Source organism: Scomber japonicus, chromosome 15, assembly GCF_027409825.1.
Source record: "Scomber japonicus isolate fScoJap1 chromosome 15, fScoJap1.pri, whole genome shotgun sequence".
Classification (NCBI taxonomy): Eukaryota; Metazoa; Chordata; class Actinopteri; order Scombriformes; family Scombridae; genus Scomber; species Scomber japonicus.
The window spans coordinates 3,403,973-3,424,292 of NC_070592.1; the positions used below are offsets into that span (position 1 = coordinate 3,403,973).

The 20,320-nt window shown below is 38.0% G+C and overlaps 1 protein-coding gene across 1 annotated transcript in view; it reads left to right on the top strand.

Annotated features, from left to right (window-relative positions):
* The first annotated feature begins 3,010 nt into the window (after positions 1-3,010).
* The window catches only part of LOC128374594 (golgin subfamily A member 6-like protein 25), a 30,108-nt gene continuing 12,798 nt past the window's right edge, over positions 3,011-20,320 (top strand). Inside the window, exons 1-9 of the mRNA XM_053334839.1 lie at positions 3,011-3,040; positions 3,668-4,372; positions 4,490-4,750; positions 7,192-7,896; positions 8,014-8,274; positions 10,716-11,420; positions 11,542-11,802; positions 14,356-15,060; positions 15,178-15,438. Coding sequence (XP_053190814.1) covers positions 3,011-3,040; positions 3,668-4,372; positions 4,490-4,750; positions 7,192-7,896; positions 8,014-8,274; positions 10,716-11,420; positions 11,542-11,802; positions 14,356-15,060; positions 15,178-15,438 — 3,894 coding nt within the window. The remainder of the gene's footprint in view (positions 3,041-3,667; positions 4,373-4,489; positions 4,751-7,191; positions 7,897-8,013; positions 8,275-10,715; positions 11,421-11,541; positions 11,803-14,355; positions 15,061-15,177; positions 15,439-20,320) is intronic.

Here is a 20,320-nt window from a genome sequence, read left to right on the forward strand (position 1 = left end):
GCTGGGTTTTGTAAGATGGTCTGGTCGTACCATAACAGCCTGGTTTGAAATCACAATCCAGACTCTGGTCATTATGGTGGAAGCAGCTACGCGATGCCACACAGTCAGCTGACTCGGCTCAGATCTAACATGAATAACTCAACCTTTATAACGCTTTCATTGTTAGATTACTCTCTGGTTGTTTCTTACTTTACTTTAACCCTCCTGTTGTCCTCGAGTCAAGGAAGGAAGGAGGAAAGGGAGGGAGGAAGAAAGGAAGAAAAGGAGGGAGGCAGGAAGGAAGGAGGGAAGGAAGAAAAGGAGGGAGGCAGGAAGGAAGGAGGGAAGGAAGAAAAGGAGGGAGAAAAGAAGGAAGGAAGGAAGGAAGGAAGGGAGGAAAGAAGGAACAGTCAAAACAGACGGGTTAATTTGACCCAGGAGTTGTGAGATGATATTAAGGTGACACAGGGACGATCATGTCCAAACTGCTCTGCACATTGTTTTGAGCCGGCGTCTGCAAGATGTCCTGATTTCACACAAAACAAACATCCACTGATGTCAGTTCTGGCCATCGTTCATTTTATCATTCAGTATTTTCCTCCTAAATAAATCCAATATGTTACTACAGCTATGAGGTAAAATGTAAAGCTGCTGCTACATCTGAGCAGGAGATACTGAGGATTAAGAGCTGAAAGCAACAGTGGTGGTCTAAATATTAGAGAAGCAAGCCGGTACAATCCCAGACCAGCAGGATCACTCCAGCCTACCCCCCCCCCCCCTCCTCATTACTACTCCCAAACTGCTCCAGTAGAGCTGCTCAGGGCTCAGCAGGGTCAGTATGTGGTCAGAAGGGAGAGAGACTGTCAGGGAAACATCTTTAAATAAATAAAGGTTAAAAAAAACTAACTAACAATGAAAAAACAACATCAACCGTGTTGAGTTTCACCGTCATCAGAATAATCTCCTGTTGTCCTCGAGTCAAGGAATGAAGGGAGGGAGGAAGGAAAGAAAGGAAGGAAAGGATGGAGGGAGGAAGGAATGGTGGAAGGAAAGGAAGAAGGGAAGGAAAGAAGGACAGAAGGAAGGAAGAAAGGGGGATGAAGAAAGGAAAAGGGGAAGGGAGGAAGGGAAGGAAGGAAGGAAGGAAGGAGGGAGGGAGGGCAAAAGGAAAAGAGGAAGGGAGTAAAGAAGAACAGAGGAAAGAAGGAAGGGAGGAAGGTAGGGGGGAGGAAAGAAAGAGAAGGAGGGAGGGAGGAAAGAAGGAAGGAAGGAAGGAAAGAAGGAAGGAGGGAAGGAAAGAAGGACAGAAGGAAGGAAGAAAGGGGGGTGGAGGGAGGAAAGAGAGAGGAAGGAAAGAAAGAGAGAAACAACACACCAGACTGCTGGGTGAGTTTATGCTCCCAGGTTTCTGTATAAGACTTATTTATTTATTTATCTATATTTATTATATTTACATCACTACATGTAAAAGGGTTTTTGAATAGAGTTTTTATCTCTTATGAAACAGACTTCCTGTTTTACTTTGTCTCTTTATAATGTCTCAAGCTTTTAAAGCTTTTATAGAGAAAACTAAAGTAGAGAAACACCTGAAAAGAACTTTGTAGATCAAACAGGAAGTATGCTCACAAACCATTAGCCATCGTTTAATCAAATGAATGTCAAAGATGTAAGAATACAGGACAGAGTTTAGATGGATGAAACTGCGCAGTAACATTAATTGTTATCCAACAGGAATTCCCTTATTATGACCCTTATTATCAAAAGGTATGCATTTGTTTGATTCATGTTTTAATTGTCATATTTCAATAGCCTAGAATTAGTTGTATTCTGAATATTTGTTAATGTCTCACATATTAAAAAAAATAAAATAAAATGAGCCAAAGATTCATACAAATCGTCTGATAGAATATGATTTATTTCAGGTCATATGCCCCCCTCAAACATTTGACAACATGCTGTGACATCGTTTTGAATAGTAAAGAAGCAGGGTAAACTCATAGACTGTATAAAAGAAATGGACGTAACATCCGTGACGTCACCCATTGGTTTGTGGACTGCTGCTCGGAAGCCAATAGTTTCTAATCTAGGCAGCGCCATCTTGAAAATGTCAGGTGCATGCTGGGAAAAATAAAAACACGGATTCTACTTATATGGGCATGAGGCGGAGCCATGGACGGGACCAACGGCGGAGCGGGGAGGCTGCGATTGGTTGCGAGGGCTGGATCTCAAGGACATTGGTCAATCAACCTGTCAATCACAACGTAGCCACGTAGACTGCTTTATCGTCAAATATAAAATCAGGGAGGCTAACATTTCACAAATGAACATCATACTGCATTGAAGAAGGCTTTAAACTAGCGATTGAGACCATAAACACATTTTGAAAACGTTTACTGAGGTTAGAAATCAAGTGAGAAGTTGGTGAATTCTCCATTGACTTGTATAGAGACGGTCGCCCCCTGGTGGCCTTTTGATAGAATGCAGCTCTAAGTTACTTCCGCATTGGCTTCTTTTCAGAGGACAGGAACTCCCCGCCTGGGTAAACTGAGGTTTCAAGAATAGAGTTGATATGTTTTGAAAAAGGAGTCATGATAGTTTAAAAAAAAAGTTGTAATTTTAAAAATGTTCCCCCTCACTATGTCATTAATACTCCATTGTAATACAAAACACCACATTGAGCTGTTCTGCAGCTGTTTTTTTTTTTTTTTTTTTACATTTTTTGTTAATTTTTTTCAAATAAAAACATTCAGTTAATTTTATTAAATTATGGAATCTTGTCTGATGTGCGGTGTCATCAGGAAGAGTGATGTCATAAGGAAGAGTGATGTCATCAAGACAAAAAATCTAATTTGACATCACGCTTTGAAGCTTTATGATGTCATCGAGAAAGTTTTGAAATAGGACCAAAGTCAGCCAGTTTTTCACCCTGGAATCCAACAGTGAACCAGAGCGACTGAGAAACTTCAGTACGAGTACTACGAAAACTAACACTACAAATTCAGCACTGCTACACTATCTGTGTTAAATTGCAATGGAGAACATCAACACCCCAAGTGATCTGGTAAGAATATGACAGTAATTTTACCTTTAACCCAACTGACATTTTTTATTCAGTTGTCTCAGTTTTTTACTCAGATGACTTCATTGTGAATACTTTTCTAAATGAGGGATTCTCAGTAAACAAACCACAGTGGTAGTATGATATTCTAATAACGTTATGCAGTCGCTGCTGACGTGCATTTAATGCTCTGATTGATAAATCTTGTTGCATTAAAATGATGAACTTGTAGTTGGGAAGGTTTATGATAAAATATGAAGACTTTAAAGCAGTGAGAAAGGCTTCATATACAGCCACTTCATTTGGTACACCTGTGTGACAATGTAATGCAACAGCTCTGCCATAAATTCTACTTGTATTGCATTAGGTTGCACAGGTGTACCTAATGAAGTGGCTGTTGAGTGTACAAATGCTGTGCACTACATGTACTGTTTTGACAATAATGATTATCATTCAAAGTTAATGTAACAAAAATTCGATTGTAAAGTCATTTCTCAAATCCTGTTAGCTATTATTGTTTAAATGAAAATATATTGGAAATAGCTAACATTCTACTGTATCAATAAGTCTTTTAGTGTGCAAAGTTAGGAAAGGACAGTAGTCTTACCTGTGTACATTTCTGTCTTTCAGATTTTTGGACAAAGTGAGCTGCAGTACCTGCGACGAGCCTTTCTGAGCTCCCAAGCTGACATCCAGAAACTGGCCACAGAAAATGCTGCTCTGAAACAGCAGATGGCCAGCAAAGAGCAAAGCTGGGAGAACGAAAGAAAGAAACTTCTTTCTGAACACCGTCGCATTTTGGCCGAAGACGTTCTTCAGACCAGTACGGAACTTGATAAGGTCGTAGAAGAACTAAAACTGAAAAGGGAGCTCTATGAACTGCGTTGTGAGATGTCCCGACAAGTGCAGGAAAAGGAGGATGAGGTCCGCTCCATAAAGCAAGAACTCCTGGATAAGACGAAAGACCAGGAAGAGGACCTGAGAAGGGAAAACGAGAAAGTTTCCAAGAGCTGTGAGGACAAGGTCACAGAGCTGAAAACCACCTATGACCAGCAGGTGAGTGACCTGAATACAGAGTGGCAAAGCCGGCTTCTCGAGAAGGAGAACGTCATCACTGACCTGGAGGTCAAAGCAAAAGAGGTCAGTGAAGAAAACCTTCACTTGAAAAAGAAAGTGGAAGTTATGGAGGCGTTTTTGACCAAGCTGGAAAAGTGGAAAACAAAATGTCAAGATCAGCTGGACGATCACTGCAGAGTAGAGGAGCAGTTGCATCTTAAAGTCGAGCAATTGGAAGAGAAGATAGAGCTCCTGACAAAAGAAAACACTGACCTAGAGGTATGTCACGTCAGCTGAACATTTTGATTTGAATAATAACCTGTTTGTTTGTTTGTTTGACATTTAACCTTTTGACATAGTAAATAATGAATTGTATGTTTTTGTTCTTTTAATTAGCTGTTCAAGAAAAGCCAAGAGGCGGCAATGAAGAGGAGGAAGGAATTGAGGGCGCTGAGACAAGCAGAGAGGGAAGAGCGAGAGAAGAAGGAGAAAGAAGACGAGGGTAAGGACAAAAAACAGTTAAAGAGAGAACGGGGGGAAGGAGAGAAAAACGAAAAGATGGGGAAAAAAGACCGTGAGAAGGTGGAGAAGGAGAGATTAAAACAAGAGCAGAAGGACCAGAAGAAGAGGTTAAAACAAGAGCAGGAGGACCAGAAGGTGAACTTTAAACAAGAGCAGAAGGACCAGAAGAAGAGATTAAAACAAGAGCAGAAGGACCAGAAGAAGAGATTAAAACAAGACCAGAAGGACAGGAAGGAGAGAGAGAAAAGAGAAAAGAAGGACCAGAAGAAGAGAGAGAAAAGAGAAGAGAAGGATAGGAAGAAGAGAGAGAAAAGAGAAAAGAAGGACAGGAAGGAGAGAGAGAAAAGGGAAATGAAGGACAGGAAGGAGAGAGAGAAAAGAGAAAAGGAGAGAGAGAGAAGAGTGAGATGGAGTGACATGTAACGCTCTCTCCTTTCCAAACCCCCTAGCCCTAGAAAAATAGAAAATAATGCTAATAGTAATTAGAAAAAAGGATTTAATGTAAAAAAAAATAATAATGTAAATGTAAATAGATTTTAAATTTTATATATATATAAACATAAACTATAATATAAACTATTCATGTAAATAATAAACTATTAATGTAAATAAATAAAATAAAAAATAAAATATATATTGACTGAAAAATATTGAGGGTTTTTTTTCTCTGCATTTTTATTTTAAGTTCAATTCAGTTCAATGCTTTTATTGTCATTACACAACAGTACAATGACATTGTGTTGCCCAGTGGCTGTTAATACATAAAAACAGCAGCAAACAATAAAATAAAATAACAGACAGATGAGAAACAAACAAAACAAAAAAATATATAAAATGGCAGTAATAAATACAGGAATAAGAGCAGTATTCAATATGTTGTACTTTAGTCTAATTGATGAAAGTTTGAAGAATGTTTTTCACATTCAGGTCATATGCCCCCCTCAAACATTTGACAACATGCTGTGACATCGTTTTGAATAGTAAAGAAGCAGGGTAAACTCATAGACTGTATAAAAGAAATGGACGTAACATCCGTGACGTCACCCATTGGTTTGTGGACTGCTGCTCAGAAGCCAATAGTATCGAATCTAGGCAGCGCCATCTTGAAAATGTCAGGTGCATGCTGGGAAAAATAAAAACACGGATTCTACTTATATGGGCATGAGGCGGAGTCATGGACGGAAGTATGGACGGGACCAACGGCGCAGCGGGGAGGCTGCGATTGGTTGCGAGGGCTGGATCTCAAGGACATTGGTCAATCAACCTGTCAATCACAACGTAGCCACGTAGCCTGCTTTATCGTCACATATAAAATCAGGGAGGCTAACATTTCACAAATGAACATCATACTGCATTGAAGAAGGCTTTAAACTAGCGATTGAGACCATAAACACATTTTGAAAACGTTTACTGAGGTTAGAAATCAAGTGAGAAGTTGGTGAATTCTCCATTGACTTGTATAGAGACGGTCGCCCCCTGGTGGCCTTTTGATAGAATGCAGCTCTAAGTTACTTCCGCATTGGCTTCTTTTCAGAGGACAGGAACTCCCCGCCTGGGTAAACTGAGGTTTCATGAATAGAGTTGATATGTTTTGATATTGATATTTTTTGTTAATTTTTTTCAAATAAAAACATGCAGTTAATTTTATTAAATTATGGAATCTTGTCTGATGTGCGGTGTCATCAGGAAGAGTGATGTCATAAGGAAGAGTGATGTCATCAAGACAAAAAATCTAATTTGACATCACGCTTTGAAGCTTTATGATGTCATCGAAAAAGTTTTGAAATAGGACCAAAGTCAGCCAGTTTTTCACCCTGGAATCCAACAGTGAACCAGAGCGACTGAGAAACTTCAGTACGAGTACTACGAAAACTAACACTACAAATTCAGCACTGCTACACTATCTGTGTTAAATTGCAATGGAGAACATCAACACCCCAAGTGATCTGGTAAGAATATGACAGTAATTTTACCTTTAACCCAACTGACATTTTTTATTCAGTTGTCTCAGTTTTTTACTCAGATGACTTCATTGTGAATACTTTTCTAAATGAGGGATTCTCAGTAAACAAACCACAGTGGTAGTATGATATTCTAATAACGTTATGCAGTCGCTGCTGACGTGCATTTAATGCTCTGATTGATAAATCTTGTTGCATTAAAATGAGGAACTTGTAGTTGGGAAGGTTTATGATAAAATATGAAGACTTTAAAGCAGTGAGAAAGGCTTCATATACAGCCACTTCATTTGGTACACCTGTGTGACAATGTAATGCAACAGCTCTGCCATAAATTCTACTTGTATTGCATTAGGTTGCACAGGTGTACCTAATGAAGTGGCTGTTGAGTGTACAAATGCTGTGCACTACATGTACTGTTTTGACAATAATGATTATCATTCAAAGTTAATGTAACAAAAATTCGATTGTAAAGTCATTTCTCAAATCCTGTTAGCTATTATTGTTTAAATGAAAATATATTGGAAATAGCTAACATTCTACTGTATCAATAAGTCTTTTAGTGTGCAAAGTTAGGAAAGGACAGTAGTCTTACCTGTGTACATTTCTGTCTTTCAGATTTTTGGACAAAGTGAGCTGCAGTACCTGCGACGAGCCTTTCTGAGCTCCCAAGCTGACATCCAGAAACTGGCCACAGAAAATGCTGCTCTGAAACAGCAGATGGCCAGCAAAGAGCAAAGCTGGGAGAACGAAAGAAAGAAACTTCTTTCTGAACACCGTCGCATTTTGGCCGAAGACGTTCTTCAGACCAGTACGGAACTTGATAAGGTCGTAGAAGAACTAAAACTGAAAAGGGAGCTCTATGAACTGCGTTGTGAGATGTCCCGACAAGTGCAGGAAAAGGAGGATGAGGTCCGCTCCATAAAGCAAGAACTCCTGGATAAGACGAAAGACCAGGAAGAGGACCTGAGAAGGGAAAACGAGAAAGTTTCCAAGAGCTGTGAGGACAAGGTCACAGAGCTGAAAACCAGCTATGACCAGCAGGTGAGTGACCTGAATACAGAGTGGCAAAGCCGGCTTCTCGAGAAGGAGAACGTCATCACTGACCTGGAGGTCAAAGCAAAAGAGGTCAGTGAAGAAAACCTTCACTTGAAAAAGAAAGTGGAAGTTATGGAGGCGTTTTTGACCAAGCTGGAAAAGTGGAAAACAAAATGTCAAGATCAGCTGGACGATCACTGCAGAGTAGAGGAGCAGTTGCATCTTAAAGTCGAGCAATTGGAAGAGAAGATAGAGCTCCTGACAAAAGAAAACACTGACCTAGAGGTATGTCACGTCAGCTGAACATTTTGATTTGAATAATAACCTGTTTGTTTGTTTGTTTGACATTTAACCTTTTGACATAGTAAATAATGAATTGTATGTTTTTGTTCTTTTAATTAGCTGTTCAAGAAAAGCCAAGAGGCGGCAATGAAGAGGAGGAAGGAATTGAGGGCGCTGAGACAAGCAGAGAGGGAAGAGCGAGAGAAGAAGGAGAAAGAAGACGAGGGTAAGGACAAAAAACAGTTAAAGAGAGAACGGGGGGAAGGAGAGAAAAACGAAAAGATGGGGAAAAAAGACCGTGAGAAGGTGGAGAAGGAGAGATTAAAACAAGAGCAGAAGGACCAGAAGAAGAGGTTAAAACAAGAGCAGGAGGACCAGAAGGTGAACTTTAAACAAGAGCAGAAGGACCAGAAGAAGAGATTAAAACAAGAGCAGAAGGACCAGAAGAAGAGATTAAAACAAGACCAGAAGGACAGGAAGGAGAGAGAGAAAAGAGAAAAGAAGGACCAGAAGAAGAGAGAGAAAAGAGAAGAGAAGGATAGGAAGAAGAGAGAGAAAAGAGAAAAGAAGGACAGGAAGGAGAGAGAGAAAAGGGAAATGAAGGACAGGAAGGAGAGAGAGAAAAGAGAAAAGGAGAGAGAGAGAAGAGTGAGATGGAGTGACATGTAACGCTCTCTCCTTTCCAAACCCCCTAGCCCTAGAAAAATAGAAAATAATGCTAATAGTAATTAGAAAAAAGGATTTAATGTAAAAAAAAATAATAATGTAAATGTAAATAGATTTTAAATTTTATATATATATAAACATAAACTATAATATAAACTATTCATGTAAATAATAAACTATTAATGTAAATAAATAAAATAAAAAATAAAATATATATTGACTGAAAAATATTGAGGGTTTTTTTTCTCTGCATTTTTATTTTAAGTTCAATTCAGTTCAATGCTTTTATTGTCATTACACAACAGTACAATGACATTGTGTTGCCCAGTGGCTGTTAATACATAAAAACAGCAGCAAACAATAAAATAAAATAACAGACAGATGAGAAACAAACAAAACAAAAAAATATATAAAATGGCAGTAATAAATACAGGAATAAGAGCAGTATTCAATATGTTGTACTTTAGTCTAATTGATGAAAGTTTGAAGAATGTTTTTCACATTCAGGTCATATGCCCCCCTCAAACATTTGACAACATGCTGTGACATCGTTTTGAATAGTAAAGAAGCAGGGTAAACTCATAGACTGTATAAAAGAAATGGACGTAACATCCGTGACGTCACCCATTGGTTTGTGGACTGCTGCTCAGAAGCCAATAGTATCGAATCTAGGCAGCGCCATCTTGAAAATGTCAGGTGCATGCTGGGAAAAATAAAAACACGGATTCTACTTATATGGGCATGAGGCGGAGTCATGGACGGAAGTATGGACGGGACCAACGGCGCAGCGGGGAGGCTGCGATTGGTTGCGAGGGCTGGATCTCAAGGACATTGGTCAATCAACCTGTCAATCACAACGTAGCCACGTAGCCTGCTTTATCGTCACATATAAAATCAGGGAGGCTAACATTTCACAAATGAACATCATACTGCATTGAAGAAGGCTTTAAACTAGCGATTGAGACCATAAACACATTTTGAAAACGTTTACTGAGGTTAGAAATCAAGTGAGAAGTTGGTGAATTCTCCATTGACTTGTATAGAGACGGTCGCCCCCTGGTGGCCTTTTGATAGAATGCAGCTCTAAGTTACTTCCGCATTGGCTTCTTTTCAGAGGACAGGAACTCCCCGCCTGGGTAAACTGAGGTTTCATGAATAGAGTTGATATGTTTTGATATTGATATTTTTTGTTAATTTTTTTCAAATAAAAACATGCAGTTAATTTTATTAAATTATGGAATCTTGTCTGATGTGCGGTGTCATCAGGAAGAGTGATGTCATAAGGAAGAGTGATGTCATCAAGACAAAAAATCTAATTTGACATCACGCTTTGAAGCTTTATGATGTCATCGAAAAAGTTTTGAAATAGGACCAAAGTCAGCCAGTTTTTCACCCTGGAATCCAACAGTGAACCAGAGCGACTGAGAAACTTCAGTACGAGTACTACGAAAACTAACACTACAAATTCAGCACTGCTACACTATCTGTGTTAAATTGCAATGGAGAACATCAACACCCCAAGTGATCTGGTAAGAATATGACAGTAATTTTACCTTTAACCCAACTGACATTTTTTATTCAGTTGTCTCAGTTTTTTACTCAGATGACTTCATTGTGAATACTTTTCTAAATGAGGGATTCTCAGTAAACAAACCACAGTGGTAGTATGATATTCTAATAACGTTATGCAGTCGCTGCTGACGTGCATTTAATGCTCTGATTGATAAATCTTGTTGCATTAAAATGAGGAACTTGTAGTTGGGAAGGTTTATGATAAAATATGAAGACTTTAAAGCAGTGAGAAAGGCTTCATATACAGCCACTTCATTTGGTACACCTGTGTGACAATGTAATGCAACAGCTCTGCCATAAATTCTACTTGTATTGCATTAGGTTGCACAGGTGTACCTAGTGAAGTGGCTGTTGAGTGTACAAATGCTGTGCACTACATGTACTGTTTTGACAATAATGATTATCATTCAAAGTTAATGTAACAAAAATTCGATTGTAAAGTCATTTCTCAAATCCTGTTAGCTATTATTGTTTAAATGAAAATATATTGGAAATAGCTAACATTCTACTGTATCAATAAGTCTTTTAGTGTGCAAAGTTAGGAAAGGACAGTAGTCTTACCTGTGTACATTTCTGTCTTTCAGATTTTTGGACAAAGTGAGCTGCAGTACCTGCGACGAGCCTTTCTGAGCTCCCAAGCTGACATCCAGAAACTGGCCACAGAAAATGCTGCTCTGAAACAGCAGATGGCCAGCAAAGAGCAAAGTTGGGAGAACGAAAGAAAGAAACTTCTTTCTGAACACCGTCGCATTTTGGCCGAAGACGTTCTTCAGACCAGTACGGAACTTGATAAGGTCGTAGAAGAACTAAAACTGAAAAGGGAGCTCTACGAACTGCGTTGTGAGATGTCCCGACAAGTGCAGGAAAAGGAGGATGAGGTCCGCTCCATAAAGCAAGAACTCCTGGATAAGACGAAAGACCAGGAAGAGGACCTGAGAAGGGAAAACGAGAAAGTCTCCAAGAGCTGTGAGGACAAGGTCACAGAGCTGAAAACCACCTACGACCAGCAGGTGAGTGACCTGAATACAGAGTGGCAACGCCGGCTTCTCGAGAAGGAGAACGTCATCACTGACCTGGAAGTCAAAGCAAAAGAGGTCAGTGAAGAAAACTTTCACTTGAAAAAGAAAGTGGAAGTTATGGAGGCGTTTTTGACCAAGCTGGAAAAGTGGAAAACAAAATGTCAAGATCAGCTGGACGATCACTGCAGAGTAGAGGAGCAGTTGCATCTTAAAGTAGAGCAATTGGAAGAGAAGATAGAGCTCCTGACAAAAGAAAACACTGACCTAGAGGTATGTCACGTCAGCTGAACATTTTGATTTGAATAATAACCTGTTTGTTTGTTTGTTTGTTTGACATTTAACCTTTTGACATAGTAAATAATGAATTGTATGTTTTTGTTCTTTTAATTAGCTGTTCAAGAAAAGCCAAGAGGCGGCAATGAAGAGGAGGAAGGAATTGAGGGCGCTGAGACAAGCAGAGAGGGAAGAGCGAGAGAAGAAGGAGAAAGAAGACGAGGGTAAGGACAAAAAACAGTTAAAGAGAGAGCGGAAGGAAGGAGAGAAAAACGAAAAGATGGGGAAAAAAGACCGTGAGAAGGTGGAGAAGGAGAGATTAAAACAAGAGCAGAAGGACCAGAAGAAGAGGTTAAAACAAGAGCAGGAGGACCAGAAGGTGAACTTTAAACAAGAGCAGAAGGACCAGAAGAAGAGATTAAAACAAGACCAGAAGGACCAGAAGAAGAGATTAAAACAAGACCAGAAGGACAGGAAGGAGAGAGAGAAAAGAGAAAAGAAGGACCAGAAGAAGAGAGAGAAAAGAGAAGAGAAGGATAGGAAGAAGAGAGAGAAAAGAGAAAAGAAGGACAGGAAGGAGAGAGAGAAAAGGGAAATGAAGGAGAGGAAGGAGAGAGAGAAAAGAGAAAAGGAGAGAGAGAGAAGAGTGAGATGGAGTGACATGTAACGCTCTCTCCTTTCCAAACCCCCTAGCCCTAGAAAAATAGAAAATAATGCTAATAGTAATTAGAAAAAAGGATTTAATGTAAAAAAAATAATGTAAATGTAAATAGATTTTAAATTTTATATATATATAAACATAAACTATAATATAAACTATTCATGTAAATAATAAACTATTAATGTAAATAAATAAAATAAAAAATAAAATATATATTGACTGAAAAATATTGAGGGTTTTTTTTCTCTGCATTTTTATTTTAAGTTCAATTCAGTTCAATGCTTTTATTGTCATTACACAGCAGTACAATGACATTGTGTTGCCCAGTGGCTGTTAATACATAAAAACAGCAGCAAACAATAAAATAAAATAACAGACAGATGAGAAACAAACAAAACAAAAAAATATATAAAATGGCAGTAATAAATACAGGAATAAGAGCAGTATTCAATATGTTGTACTTTAGTCTAATTGATGAAAGTTTGAAGAATGTTTTTCACATTCAGGTCATATGCCCCCCTCAAACATTTGACAACATGCTGTGACATCGTTTTGAATAGTAAAGAAGCAGGGTAAACTCATAGACTGTATAAAAGAAATGGACGTAACATCCGTGACGTCACCCATTGGTTTGTGGACTGCTGCTCGGAAGCCAATAGTATCGAATCTAGGCAGCGCCATCTTGAAAATGTCAGGTGCATGCTGGGAAAAATAAAAACACGGATTCTACTTATATGGGCATGAGGCGGAGTCATGGACGGAAGTATGGACGGGACCAACGGCGCAGCGGGGAGGCTGCGATTGGTTGCGAGGGCTGGATCTCAAGGACATTGGTCAATCAACCTGTCAATCACAACGTAGCCACGTAGCCTGCTTTATCGTCACATATAAAATCAGGGAGGCTAACATTTCACAAATGAACATCATACTGCATTGAAGAAGGCTTTAAACTAGCGATTGAGACCATAAACACATTTTGAAAATGTTTACTGAGGTTAGAAATCAAGTGAGAAGTTGGTGAATTCTCCATTGACTTGTATAGAGACGATCGCCCCCTGGTGGCCTTTTGATAGAATGCAGCTCTAAGTTACTTCCGCATTGGCTTCTTTTCAGAGGACAGGAACTCCCCGCCTGGGTAAACTGAGGTTTCAAGAATAGCGTTGATATGTTTTGAAAAAGGAGTCATGATAGTTTAAAAAAAAAGTTGTAATTTTAAAAATGTTCCCCCTCACTATGTCATTAATACTCCATTGTAATACAAAACACCACATTGAGCTGTTCTGCAGCTGTATTTTTTTTTTTTTTTTTTTTTTACATTTTTTGTTAATTTTTTTCAAATAAAAACATTCAGTTAATTTTATTAAATTATGGAATCTTGTCTGATGTGCGGTGTCATCAGGAAGAGTGATGTCATCAAGACAAAAAATCTAATTTGACATCACGCTTTGAAGCTTTATGATGTCATCGAGAAAGTTTTGAAATAGGACCAAAGTCAGCCAGTTTTTCACCCTGGAATCCAACAGTGAACCAGAGCGACTGAGAAACTTCAGTACGAGTACTACGAAAACTAACACTACAAATTCAGCACTGCTACACTATCTGTGTTAAATTGCAATGGAGAACATCAACACCCCAAGTGATCTGGTAAGAATATGACAGTAATTTTACCTTTAACCCAACTGACATTTTTTATTCAGTTGTCTCAGTTTTTTACTCAGATGACTTCATTGTGAATACTTTTCTAAATGAGGGATTCTCAGTAAACAAACCACAGTGGTAGTATGATATTCTAATAACGTTATGCAGTCGCTGCTGACGTGCATTTAATGCTCTGAGTGATAAATCTTGTTGCATTAAAATGATGAACTTGTAGTTGGGAAGGTTTATGATAAAATATGAAGACTTTAAAGCAGTGAGAAAGGCTTCATATACAGCCACTTCATTTGGTACACCTGTGTGACAATGTAATGCAACAGCTCTGCCATAAATTCTACTTGTATTGCATTAGGTTGCACAGGTGTACCTAATGAAGTGGCTGTTGAGTGTACAAATGCTGTGCACTACATGTACTGTTTTGACAATAATGATTATCATTCAAGGTTAATGTAACAAAAACTCGATTGTAAAGTCATTTCTCAAATCCTGTTAGCTATTATTGTTTAAATGAAAATATATTGGAAATAGCTAACATTCTACTGTATCAATAAGTCTTTTAGTGTGCAAAGTTAGGAAAGGACAGTAGTCTTACCTGTGTACATTTCTGTCTTTCAGATTTTTGGACAAAGTGAGCTGCAGTACCTGCGACGAGCCTTTCTGAGCTCCCAAGCTGACATCCAGAAACTGGCCACAGAAAATGCTGCTCTGAAACAGCAGATGGCCAGCAAAGAGCAAAGCTGGGAGAACGAAAGAAAGAAACTTCTTTCTGAACACCGTCGCATTTTGGCCGAAGACGTTCTTCAGACCAGTACAGAACTTGATAAGGTCGTAGAAGAACTAAAACTGAAAAGGGAGCTCTATGAACTGCGTTGTGAGATGTCCCGACAAGTGCAGGAAAAGGAGGATGAGGTCCGCTCCATAAAGCAAGAACTCCTGGATAAGACGAAAGACCAGGAAGAGGACCTGAGAAGGGAAAACGAGAAAGTTTCCAAGAGCTGTGAGGACAAGGTCACAGAGCTGAAAACCAGCTATGACCAGCAGGTGAGTGACCTGAATACAGAGTGGCAAAGCCGGCTTCTCGAGAAGGAGAACGTCATCACTGACCTGGAAGTCAAGGCAAAAGAGGTCAGTGAAGAAAACTTTCACTTGAAAAAGAAAGTGGAAGTTATGGAGGCGTTTTTGACCAAGCTGGAAAAGTGGAAAACAAAATGTCAAGATCAGCTGGACGATCACTGCAGAGTAGAGGAGCAGTTGCATCTTAAAGTCGAGCAATTGGAAGAGAAGATAGAGCTCCTGACAAAAGAAAACACTGACCTAGAGGTATGTCACGTCAGCTGAACATTTTGATTTGAATAATAACCTGTTTGTTTGTTTGTTTGACATTTAACCTTTTGACATAGTAAATAATGAATTGTATGTTTTTGTTCTTTTAATTAGCTGTTCAAGAAAAGCCAAGAGGCGGCAATGAAGAGGAGGAAGGAATTGAGGGCGCTGAGACAAGCAGAGAGGGAAGAGCGAGAGAAGAAGGAGAAAGAAGACGAGGGTAAGGACAAAAAACAGTTAAAGAGAGAACGGAAGGAAGGAGAGAAAAACGAAAAGATGGGGAAAAAAGACCGTGAGAAGGTGGAGAAGGAGAGATTAAAACAAGAGCAGAAGGACCAGAAGAAGAGGTTAAAACAAGAGCAGGAGGACCAGAAGGTGAACTTTAAACAAGAGCAGAAGGACCAGAAGAAGAGATTAAAACAAGACCAGAAGGACCAGAAGAAGAGATTAAAACAAGACCAGAAGGACCAGAAGAAGAGATTAAAACAAGACCAGAAGGACAGGACGGAGAGAGAGAAAAGAGAAAAGAAGGACCAGAAGAAGAGAGAGAAAAGAGAAGAGAAGGATAGGAAGAAGAGAGAGAAAAGAGAAAAGAAGGACAGGAAGGAGAGAGAGAAAAGGGAAATGAAGGAGAGGAAGGAGAGAGAGAAAAGAGAAAAGGAGAGAGAGAGAAGAGTGAGATGGAGTGACATGTAACGCTCTCTCCTTTCCAAACCCCCCTAGCCCTAGAAAAATAGAAAATAATGCTAATAGTAATTGGAAAAAAGGATTTAATGTAAAAAAAAATAATAATGTAAATGTAAATAGATTTTAAATGTTATATATATATAAACATAAACTATAATATAAACTATTCATGTAAATAATAAACTATTAATGTAAATAAATAAAATAAAAAATAAAATATATATTGACTGAAAAATATTGAGGGTTTTTTTTCTCTGCATTTTTATTTTAAGTTCAATTCAGTTCAAAGCTTTTATTGTCATTACACAACAGTACAATGACATTGTGTTGCCCAGTGGCTGTTAATACATAAAAACAGCAGCAAACAATAAAATAAAATAACAGACAGATGAGAAACAAACAAAACAAAAAAATATATAAAATGGCAGTAATAAATACAGGAATAAGAGCAGTATTCAATATGTTGTACTTTAGTCTAATTGATGAAAGTTTGAAGAATGTTTTTCACATTATATGTCTCAGTAATGATAATATAACTATGTGTCTACCTTTCATACAATAAATGCAGCTCAAACTGCACTTAAAGTGGTTATTATATGTGCATATTTTATTTTTGGCAGCTGTCCTCTGCCTCTTCCAGGTAAAGGGAAAATAAAGTGTCACATGTGGCCTGAATTAAAACATAGAAACAGTAGAAAATGTATTTCTGTGTGTGTCGTCCACAGCTTTAGCTTCAGAGAAGTGTCTCTTCTCAGTAACTGTCACCTGAGGCACGACTTCTTATCACGTAATTTCGTGGTGGCAGCACGTAATGTGTAAAATTAACGTGTCCCTGTCACCACGGAAACAGTACCAGTGTGAGGGTCCTCTTTCATGGTGGACACACAGATTCCCAAGTTCAGCAACGTCATGCATTGGGTGGTAGATAATACTGTTTTCAAATCTATAAAACATTTAATTTCTCCTTATTTTAATAGTCATTTAAAGACTGTGTAAAGTGAATTCAGACATTTTCTTCTAAACACATTAAATAGGTCATAAATGTATTTCTAAAAAAGGTGTAAAAAGCATTTCAACCATTTAGATTTGAATTGTGGAGCTAGGCTTCACAAACTGTGTTTCAACATTTCTGTGTTCAGGATTTAGTGATTAGCATAAACCCGCCCCTGCTGCTGTAGAGGTAGAAATACATTCAGCTCACACTACTACTACTACAGTCTACAGTTAGCCAGTTAGCTGAGTTAGCACTACTACTACTACAGTCTACAGTTAGCCAGTTAGCTGAGTTAGCACTACTACTACTACAGTCTACAGTTAGCCACTTAGCAGAGTTAGCACTACTACTACTACAGTTAGCCAGTTAGCTGAGTTAGCACTACTACTACTACAGTCTACAGTTAGCCACTTAGCAGAGTTAGCACTACTACTACTACAGTCTACAGTTAGCCACTTAGCTGAGTTAGCACTACTACTACTACAGTCTACAGTTAGCCACTTAGCAGAGTTAGCACTACTACTACTACAGTTAGCCAGTTAGCTGAGTTAGCACTACTACTACTACAGTCTACAGTTAGCCACTTAGCAGAGTTAGCACTACTACTACTACAGTCTACAGTTAGCCACTTAGCTGAGTTAGCACTACTACTACTACAGTCTACAGTTAGCCAGTTAGCTGAGTTAGCTGCTGAGTTACAGTAGCAGCTGAGTTAGCAGCAGAAAGCTCTCAGTAGCGTCCATGTTTCTGGTAGAGGTGGTGACAACGCCCACAGTGTTTGGTAGCAGAGAAAGTGGCTGCCTTTTACACAACTTTGTGGTTAACAACACACTTTTCTGTTGTATGTCAAACTCAGAAAACATTTACATTTACTTTACACAGACTTTAAGCTATTTGGAGGTCAGGAATATTATTAATTCTATTAGCATTTTAGATCTTTATGCAGTAGGATATTATGAGGATTGACAACTCTCACGCTTGGTTGGTTATCTATCGTGTTGATAGACAGCTGCTCAGGCTCACAACCTGCTAGTAAATACATGACAGGGGCACGAGCTCTGATCACGTAATTCCGTGATGGCAGCACGTAATATGTAAAATTAACGTGTCCCTGTCACCACGGGAACAGTGCCAGTGTAAAGGCAATGAGGATCCTCTTTCATTCTGGACACACAGCTTCCCTGGTTCAACAACATCACGCACTGGGCAGTAGTTAATAATGTTTTCTAATCTATAAATCATTTATTTTATCCTTATAATAATAGTCATTTATCTGAATTTATAATAGTGCATTAAATATGTTTTTTTTGTTGTCTAGAAAACATTAACGTGTGTGAGATATAACTGTCATTTTGGTGTGATGAGGTAGTTATTATATTTACTACTATTTTATTACAAACATAACTATCATTTTCCAATATGGATAATGTATAAAATATATTTAGTTTGATGCTCTTTCGTGGTGAACACAGATTCACTGGTTCAACGATGTCACACAGTGGACGGTAGTTAATAATGTTTTCTAATACGTTATTTTGTTGTGTGAAATCATTTTGGAGTACAAGATAGTTATATTTATTACAGCTGGATTTTTCCTTTTACATTATTGCAAAGGCTCTTTTGTCATTTTCCCACATGAGTAACAATATATAAAAAGGTATTTTCTTTTGTAGTAGGCTAATAATAATAATTATAATATTAATGTGCTAATGAATGAGAAGAGTCAGTTACCACGACATCTCTGCACTAAGAAATAACTATTAACAGATTATTAGAAATTTATGTACAATTTACAACTATTATCAAAAACATTTATTATTAAATACAATATACAATTCTTTTATTATTTAATAATAGACTTTTTTTATTAACCACATATTTTTTATGATAGTGTTGGTTCTGAGAACACACTCCTGCTTAATTTCTGTATGTTTTTATTTGCAGAATCATCGACTACAGAGATAATATGTTGATGTTTTAGTGAATATTGGGCTTGGCTATGTTATATTATACTGATGCAACATTTTCATGTGTGTATATGTGTTTTGTCTACAGTTTCACACTTTATCCTGATTAAACTGCCTAAATGAACACATAGGCCTGTTCCTTGGAGTTTGGTTAGGAGAGTGTTTAGCTGTCTGTGTAGCTGAGTATACGTTCATGTGGACATGAACACTTATTGAGGACAGAACATCTACAGTAGTACTAATAGGCTCTTTACTCATAAATCCGTGCATTGTAAAGTTTATAAGTACACCAGGAGTTTATTAAAATAAACACTTACCTGATGGCTTTTCCTCTGCCGCTACTGCTAACGCTGGAAACATCGTCGAAATCTTGCGAGATATTTCGACGATGTTTACAGCTTTCTTTCTTTCTTCCCTCCTTTCTTTCTAGGTGGATAACATATTTAATATTTGTCATCCTTTTGTGGTTACACAATTTGACATTTTTAGGAGCATTCAGTCTTACTTTTGGTAAAAAGAAAATGGTGCAAATGTCATTTCAAATGATATAAAACCAACAAAAATACTAAATGTACATTTTAACAAACCTGATGCTGCTTTTAAAACTAGTTTAACTGATTTATGAATTGAAATATAAATAAGAAGACAGAAGATAAGATACAAGTAAAATACCAAAATCAAAACAAGATGAAAATTTGAATTAAATAAATAAACAATAAAATATAATAATAGATTAAAAGGAAAAAGATTTAGTTAAAAAGTATTCAATAAGATAAATGAATCACATAATTATAACAAAATTATTGGACCAAAAACAGCATCAGTGAAGGTTTTTATTAACAGCTACAAGATAGAAAAAAAACACTACTACTGTTTTTTTCTATCTAATGTTTTTTTTCTATCAAGATTCTTCTGGTGTTTTCTAGAAAGGTCAAAGCTCTGATCCATTATTGATTTCACTTATTAAATCAACTTCCATAATGAACAGAAAATGCAAATGAAAAAGGTGAAGGAAGGTTAAAGGAGAATTTATATTTAAGCCGAGACACAGATCACCATGCTAATAAGACCAAACACGAGTCTGTGATGATCCTTAAGCAAAGTGGCTCCGACTGCTGGCTCCGACCGCTGGCTCCGACTGCTCAGAAGGGTTAATACTCACATATCAGTGTCCAAAATATAGATATATAAACGCTCTCTGCTTCTCAAAGACCTTCAACGCTGGAGAATACTACCTTAAAAAATGCAACTAACGATTACTGTTGAATATTTAGACAATGAAATGTCAGAAAATGGTGGAAAAGAGGGATGAGAAGGAAGAGAATACAGGAAGGAAAGATTGAAGGAAGGAAGGAAGGAAGGAAGGAAGAAAGAAAGAAAGAAAGAAAGAAAGAGAAGAGATGACAGATGGAAGTAAGGAAGAGAAGGGAAGACAGATGGAAGGAAAGAAAGAAGGGAAGACAGATGGAAAGAAGGAAGAAAGGAAGGAAAATCAGATGGAAGTAAGGATGGAAGGAAGGAAGGGAAGAGAAGACAGAAGGAAGGAAGGGAAGAGAAGAGAAGACAGATGGAAGGAAGGAAGGAAGGAAGGAAGGGAAGACAGATGGAA